The sequence below is a fragment of the Sapajus apella genome, unplaced genomic scaffold, assembly GCF_009761245.1.
Source record: "Sapajus apella isolate SASKATOON/1434 unplaced genomic scaffold, GSC_monkey_1.0 scaffold17, whole genome shotgun sequence".
NCBI lineage: Eukaryota > Metazoa > Chordata > Mammalia > Primates > Cebidae > Sapajus > Sapajus apella.
In genome coordinates, this window is record NW_022436957.1 from 9,372,456 (window position 1) to 9,381,187 (window position 8,732).

General features: G+C 39.4%; 1 protein-coding gene across 2 annotated transcripts in view; it reads left to right on the forward strand.

Moving 5' to 3' along the window:
* EGFL6 (EGF like domain multiple 6) overlaps nucleotides 1-8,732 on the forward strand; it is a 61,344-nt gene that overhangs the window by 23,432 nt on the left and 29,180 nt on the right. For both annotated transcript variants that reach the window (XM_032285908.1, XM_032285909.1), the window contains exons 3-4: nucleotides 2,821-2,913; nucleotides 8,356-8,475. In XM_032285908.1, the coding sequence (XP_032141799.1) occupies nucleotides 2,821-2,913; nucleotides 8,356-8,475 (213 nt within the window). The remainder of the gene's footprint in view (nucleotides 1-2,820; nucleotides 2,914-8,355; nucleotides 8,476-8,732) is intronic.

Genomic DNA, 8,732 nt, shown 5'->3' on the forward strand with positions numbered 1-8,732 from the left:
GAACAACCAGAGGTTTTCAGGGCTTAAAAAAAAAAAAAGATTTATTTTTCTAGCATCTGAATTTAAAGTTGCAACTCCAAGTACATATCTATAACAAAGTAGACATTGGAAATTAAATTCTCTCTTTTGTCTCTAAAGGTGGAAAAACTTTGCTGGGGAAGCATTTTTCCCTTTTGATTTGTTCAGGGCCATAAAATATTCCCCTATTAAAAGTTCCACAACAATTACTTTATTCTTTATTCAAAAATGTTCAAATATTAAACATGTTTACAACACTATATTAAACGCTATGGGAGAAACAGTGATTAATGTTTAAGTCCCTATCCTGAAGGCACTTGGAAACAAGTAGTGGATGAAAAACAAACACTGTAGCTAACTATATGCCTCATTGTTTAATAAGACAAAAACTGATCAGTTTCACAGGAGAGGCCTGCCAAAGTTCTGTGAAGTTCTTGAAATTGAACAGGCATTCATAGGTGGCTGGAGAAATCTGTAAAGGCTTTTAGAAGAAGGGGCCATGGGCATTGTCGGCCCTGGCCCACCCCGGCCCCCCCGCAAAAAAAAAAAAAAAAGATGAAGAAGAAGGGGCCATGCCAGGAGTTGGTCCTTGCAGAATGGGGAGAATATTAACTATATTAACTACTGGAAACCCAGGGAAGAGTATCCTACAGAGGGGTAAGAAAAGGCAGAAAGCAAAGGGTAGGTCTGGAGAACAAGCAAGCAATGTCTTTTGCCCACAGTGTTGCCTTTGCCTAGGGGGACTAGAAAAGGTGGAGGCCAGATCATGCTAGGTTTGATTTTTTGTTTTTGTGGGTTTTGTTTTGTTTTGTTTTGTTTTAAGACAGAGTCTTGCTTTGTCGCCCAGGTTAGAGTGCGAAAGCACAATCTCAGCTCACTGTAACCTCTACCTCCTGGATTCGACTGATTCTTTTGCCTCAGTCTCCCAAGTAGCTGGGATTACAGGTGCCCGCCACCATGCCTGGCTAATTTTTGTATTTTTAGTAGAGATGGGGTTTTACCATGTTGGCCAGGCTAGTCTCAAACTCCTGATCTCAGGTGGTCTGCCCTCCTCGCCCTCCCAAAGAGCTGGGATTACAGGTGTGAGCCACCATGCCTGGCCAGATCATGCTAGTTTTAACTTGGTTATGATACTTGTACTGTATTCAGGAGGTAATAAAGAGTCTATGATGACCTCTGTGCAAGGTGTGGCATAATCAGAGCTATGCTTTTGGAATATTAATGTCGTGTCTGATATCAAGTTTGCTAGCAGCAGAGCCTGAAAAGGGGATTCTTGTACAAATATTCCATTAAAGGGTGTCTTAGGAGCAATTTGAAAGGGAATGAGGGTGCAGGGGAAGGGGCTAGGCAGAGATATGTTTTCAAAAGAAGTCTAGCTTCAGCCTGATCTCACAGGGACCACTAGGGTGTTAATTGCACAAGAGTTTGTCTTGGCAAGAAACAAGGAACTAGGCTGTTAGACCCTTGCATCAGTAAGGCATTGGTCACAGCTACAGTGGGGAAAACAGAGAGAGAGGTATTCAGCATCATCTTCCAAGTGTCTGTGGGCAAGGCAGTTCTCGTTAGCTAGATAGATAGTTGTTCAATGGATGAGTTGGTAGTAGAAACAAGGATTGGATGTTACAACTGAGTGGTATGGAGTCAAGAAAAAATAGAAAACTGAAATTTTTGAATCCAGGTAACTGGGAGAGGAATTATGATATTAACAAAAGATAGGGTCTGGGGTTGTAGGGAAAGATGCGGATATCTTTAGGAACAGGTTTGCTTAGAAGTGGACCTAGGGGAATTGATGGATGGAGAAGTAGACACATACCATTCCTGGGCAATTGCTGAGTCATTCTTTCATATTATGGCTATTTCTCACGCTCCCATTGTATCCAGAAACTGCTGAGAGTCCTTGATACCCTAAGAGTCTCCTTTCTCTCTCATATATTGTATCCTCTCCCTTTCTACTCTTGGGGCTTTCCCATTTACCTTTTTTCCTATCTACTGCTTTTTCTCTTTATTTCCTCCCTATGAGCTGGAATCAAACTGTCCATTATCTTTGACTATTTGTTTTCTTGCCACCAACTGAATCAGTTATAACATCCTACCTGTTGTTTCTCCTACCACTTTAGTCATTGAACAAGTATTTATTGTGTACTTTGTGTCAGGAGTTGGGACAAAGAAGTGAATACAATAGAAAAACAAATCCTGCCTTTGTGATGCTTTCTGATGCCTCTATTATCATCCTCATTATAATAATCACGCTTTTAGTTCTCATCCTTATGGCTAGAAGTAGTACCTTCCTCCCTCCAATCTGTTGGTTGTTCAGTCTGATTGATAATGCACAGCATTAAAAAGATTTTGATCATTCAATAGAGAAAATATGGAGGAGATGAAATGGGGCAAGAAACAGAAGGAAGGGGAATGACCTTGGCATTTGCCCAGGGTTACTAATTGTTTTATTAAATATTTTGTGTTTACATGCAAAACTGGCTGGCTGTGGTCTGGGAGGCTTTATATTTCATGGAATAGCACTGGAGTGTGGCATTGCCAAATAAAGTTACAATAAAGTTGCATGCCTTGGCTGGGGGTGTGGTGGGAGGTTACCTCGTTTACAGGAAAAATACTTTCCAGTGTCTAAAAGGTGAAAACAGACTCAAAAGGAGGCAGATGGTCCTCCATATGTCCCCATGGAATTCTCTGCCACCCAAAAGGAATATTAAACTAATATTCTAAAAGCATAGCTCTAAATTTTGTGTGCATCTCACTACACTAACTACTGTTCTTTTATCATCAAGACATCTTCTTCTTCCACAGCTACATGCGAACCTGGATGCAAATTTGGTGAGTGCATTGGACCAAACAAATGCAGATGCTTTCCAGGATACACTGGGAAAACCTGCAGTCAAGGTCAGTAAGGTAGCCCGGGGTCGTAGTTCAAATTCAATCATTGCAGCAGGGCTAGTGACACAATATGGTTCGCACGATCTCTTAAAGTCAAGTCTTCAAATGAAGGTGGTTTCAGGACAAGATTTTTCAATCTCTTCTCTATGAAAAATGTAAAAATTCTGATGTTTTTGTCAAGATGCTTAGTAAAAGGCCTTTTTTAAAAACGATTTTGTTTTTATAAGCTAAAGGCCTTTCGTATTTTTAAATTTCATCTTTCCATAACACAGATAAAAGAGCCTTTTTTGAAAAAAATAATTTTATAGCTTTTTAAATTACCTAAGTATTTTATGTATATTTTTATTTTTAAAAAATCCAACAGTGCAAAAAGGTATAAACTTAAAAGTGAGAGTGGCCACCTCCAGTTGTTACTATAAGCATAGTTAAGTTTGTCTTAGATCCTGGAAATCTTTTTCTGTTATAGTGCAAACGTAAGTATTTCTCATAGGCATCTTTGCATGTTAGCACACACAGAACTACCTTATACTTTGTAAGGCTGTGTCCTAGTTCCTAGTGTGAATACTTTTAACCTTTATGCAAAAATATGCTTTATTTAACTATTATGATTTATATTGTCTCCAATTTTTTGCCATTACAAACAGTGCTAAATCTAACATTGTTCTATGCACAGCCCTGCCTTCTTGAATTAATATTTTTGTAGGAAAAATATTTAAAAGTAGAATTGTTGGGTTGAATGATGTGCATGTTTTTATTATACTTCATATACTTTTTGTTTTTTTGAGACAGAGTCTCACTCCGTCACCCAGGATAGAGTGCCATGGTATGATCATGGCTTACTGCAGCCTTGACCACCCGGGCTCTAGTGATCCTCCCATCTCAGCCTCCTGACTGGTGGGACCACAGGCACACACTACCATGCCTGGCTACTTTTTACAGTGTTTGTAGAGACGAGGTCCCACCACATTGCTCAGACTGGTCTTGAACTCCTGGACTCAAGCCATCCTCCCCTTGCCCTCCCTCCCCAAAGTGCTGGGATTAAAGGCTGAGCTACCACACCTGGCCTTGATATATTGTAATAGGTAATTTATAACTTTCGTCCTAGATCGTTTGCCTGAAAACATTAAAGAGGTTGTAATATCTATAACAGTGGTTCTCAACCTAGGTGATTTTGTCTCCTAGGAAGAGTTGCCACATAAAATACAGATACACAGTTAAATTTAAGTTTTAGATAAACAACAAATAATTTTATATTATATAGATGTTTAAAATCGTATATGAGGGGTGTGAGGGTTATCTGGCTGTCACATCTGTCACCCCATTGCTCACCAGGGCTGATTTGGTTGATCTGGCTGGCTAGGCAGGTGTCCCCTTCCTCTCTTACTGCTCCATGTGTGTCCTTTTGGAAGCTGCATGCTGAGGCAAAGAGGACAACCATCCCCAATAAAGGAGGACCAGCCTTCAGTCAAGGGTAGCTGTGCTCCCCTGCTAGAACCTACAAACAAGCTCGCAAAATAGTATATGGGATGTATATATACTTTAAAAGGATTAGTCATTTATCTGAAATTCAAATTTACCTGGGAATCCTGCACTGTTTTGTTTAGATATGGGGTCTCACTATGTTGCCCAGGCTGGGGTGCAGTGACTATACTGCATCCATGATCTCCTGGCCTCAAAGCAATCTTCTCGCCTCAGACTCCTGACTAGCTGGGACTACAGGCACACACCACCGCACCCAGCTGGAATCTTGTATTTTTATTTGCCAAATCTGGAAGCCTTATCCCAAGCAACATTTGGCAATGTCTGAAGGCATTTGAAGATGGTGCTACTGGTGTCTAATGGGTAGAGATCAGGGATGCTGCTAAACACCTTACAATTCACAGGATGGCAGTACCTGCAACAAAGAATGATCAGACCCAAATGTCAGTAGTCCCAAGGTTGAAAAACCCTGTTCTAAATGTGGTGAATAAAAATGCCTCATTGGGGCAGTAATTAATAGCCTACCAATCAAATAAACCTCAGAACCAGACAGATTCATAGCCAAATTCTACTAGAGGTACAAAGAGGACCTGGTACCATTCCTTCTGAAACTATTCCAAACAATAGGAAAAGACAGACTCCTCCCTAACTCATTTTATGAGGCCAGCATCATCCTGATACCAAAACCTGGCAGAGACACAACAACAACAAATTTCAGACCAATATCCCTGATGAACATCGATGCAAAAATCCTCAATAAAATACTGGCAAACTGAATCCAGCAGCACATCAAAAAGTGTATACACTACGATCAAGTCAGCTTCATCCCTGTGATGCAAGGCTGGTTCAACATATGCAAATCAATAAATGTAATCCATCACAGAAATAGAACCAATGACAAAAACCACATGATTATATCAATAGATGCAGAGAAGGCCTTCAACAAAATTCAACACCCTTTCATGCTAAAAACTCTCAATAAACTAGGTATTGATAGAACATATCTCAAAATAAGAAGAGCTATTTATGACAAACCCACAGCCAATATCATACTGAATGAGCAAAAGCTGGAAGCATTCTCTTTGAAAACTAGCATAAAACAAGGATGCCCTCTCTCACCACTCCTATTCAATATAGTATTGGAATTTCTGGCCAGGGAAATCAGGTAAGAGAAAGAAATAAAGAGTATTCAAATAGAAAGAGAGGAAGTCAAATTGTCTCTGTTTGCACATGACATGATTATATATTTAGAAAACCCCATTGTCTCAGCCCAAAATCTCCTTAAGCTAATAAGCAACTTCAGCAAAGTCTCAGGATACAAAATCAATGTGTAAAAATCACAAGCATTCCTATACACCAATAATAGACAAAGCCAAATCATGAGTGAATGTCCATTCACAGTTGCTACAGAGAGAATAAAATACCTAGGAATACCACTTACAATGGATGTGAAGGACCTCTTCAAGGATGACTACAAACCACCAGTCAAGGAAATACGAGAGGGCAAAAACAAGTGAAAAAACATTCCATGCTTAAGGATAGGAAGAATCAATATCATGAAAATGGCCATACTGCCCAAATTAATTTATAGATTCAATACTATCCCCAACAAACTACCATTGACTTTCTTCACAGAATTGGAAAAAAAAAAACTACTTTAAATTTCATATGGAGCCAAAAAAGAGCCCGTATAGCCAAGACAATCCTAAGGAAAAAGAACAAAGCTGTAGGCATCACATGACCTGACTTCAAACTATGCTACAAGGCTACAGTAGCCAAAACAGCATGGTACTGGTAGCAAAACAGATACATAGACCAATGGAACAGCACAGAGACCTCAGAAATAATGCCACATGTCTACAACCATCTGATCTTTAACAAACTGACAAAAACAAGTAATGGGGAAAGGGTTCCCTATTTAATAAATGGTGTTGGGAAAACTGGCTAGCTGTATGTAGAAAACTGAAACTGGACCCCTTCCTTATACCTTATACAAAAATTAACTCAAGATGGATTAAAGACTTAAGTGTAAGACCTAAAGCCATAAAAACCATAGAAGAAAACCTAGGCAATACCATTCAGGACATAGGCATGGGCAAAGACTTCATGACCAAAACACCAAAAGCAATGACAAAAGCCAAAATTGACAAATGGCATCTAATTAAACTAAAAAGCTTCTGCACAGCAAAAGAAACTATCATCAGAGTGGACAGGCAACCTACAGAATGGGAGAAAATTTTTGCAATCTATCTATCTGACAAAGGGCTAATATCCAGAATCTACAAGGAACTTAAACAAATTTACAAGAAAAAAAAACAGACAACCCCATCAAAAAGTGGGTGAAGGATATGAACAGACACTTCTCAAAAAAAGACATTTGTGCAACCAACAAACACATGAAAAAAAGCTAATCATCACTGGTCATTAGAGAAATGCAAATGAAAACCACAACGAGATACCATCTCATACCAGTTAGAATGGCAATCATTAAAAAGTCAGGAAACAACAGATGCTGGAGAGGATGTGGAAAAATAGAAATGCTTTTACACTGTTGGTGGGAATGTAAATTAGTTCAACCATTCTGGAAGACAGTGTGGCAATTCCTCAAGGATCTAGAACCAGCAATACCAAAGGCAAGATCTTCTCCAGATGATCCTTTTTAAAGTTTTATTTCCTTCTGTGTCATTTTTTATTTTAATAAAAATGTTACTTAGTTTTTTTTTTTTTTTTTTAGAAAACACAAAAGCACAGAGAAGAAAGTCACCCTCAATCTTACCACCTGAAGATAACCATTAGTCGCATTTAGAGCATACCCTCCTAGGCTTTTCTTTTCCTGTGTATTTTTTAAACAAATTTTGGAGTGATCTGTACAGAGAGTTTTGTAACCTTCTTTTATCATTTAACATCCTGTGTTAAATGATAACACAGGATCATCCAGCCCAAAATGTCACCCTGTGAACATCTTTACTCAGGATTAAATATTGTCCTCCAACTTCACCACTAAGAGCTGTCTGCCAGGGCTCCCTCTAGAGGAATGTAATTTGGCCAGTGCAGGGGCCGCCAAAAATAGCAATAATTGACGGGAGGCTGTACTGTCAGCCTATGTCATCAGCTGCTTGGGACAGCATGAAAGGGAGAAATATATAAATTGTCTATTTCTTTTTGTCAAGTAGTATACAGATAGAATTGTGCATATATCAAAAATGTATGGCTCCATGAATTTTTCTAAATGCCTGTGTCACCAGTATCTAGATCAAAAACCAGAAACTTAGCCCCTCAGAGGACTCTCTCACACCCTTTCCAGTCACTTCCATGCCCAGTGAGAGAACCATATCTTGACCTCTTATATCACAGATTAGCTGTGCCTGCTTTTTTAACTGTATATAAATGGACTCATATAGTATATACACATTTGTATCCAGCTTCTTCCACTCAATATCATGTTTGTGAGATTCATCCATTGTTGCCTGTAGCTGTCTTTTGTTCAGTTTCATTGCTATATAGTAGTCCATTGTGTCAATATACAAGTCATTTACCTATTCTTCTTTTGGGAGGTGTTTGGATTACTTACAGTTTGGGGCTATCAAGTATCATGCTATTATGATCATTTTAGTATGCAGGGTTTTTTTAGTGGGCTAAAATCCACATTTCTGTTGGTTTTATACCCAGGACTGGGATTTCTAGGTCATGAGTATGTCTAAATATAGCTTTAGTAGATTCTGCCAAGCAGTTTTCCAAAGTGTTGTACCAATTTGCATTCCTTCCCGTGGTGTATGATTATAATTCCATTTGCTCCACATTCTAGCCAATCCTTTAAAATGGAATTTGATGGTAGGAAAGGAAGTGTGTAAGTGGTGGCGTTCAGGGAAGATAACCCAGTTGTCTTTCCCAAGACTGGGGTCTAATCTTCTCCATCTGGATATTTCCTGATTCAGTTCACCTTTCCCTGTTTTCTAAATGCCCCTGCAGACATGAATGAGTGTGGAATGAACCCCCGGCCATGCCAACACAGATGTGTGAATACACACGGAAGCTACAAGTGCTTTTGCCTCAGTGGCCACATGCTCATGCCAGATGCCACGTGTGTGAGTAAGTTTCAACTGTCAGGCTGCTCTCAATGTTTAAGGCTTGGCTTTTGCCATTTGATGCTTGGGGAAAAGCTGACTTCAGTGATTTAAAAAAAAAAAAAAAACTCTAATATTGCCCCCAGCTAAAATGTTTTGGGGCGCTTACTTTAAAAAAAAATGGGCTCACGCCTGTAATCCCAGCACTTTGGGAGGCCGAGGCGGGTGGATCACGAGGTCAAGAGATCAAGACCATCCTGGTCAACATGGTGAAACCCCGTC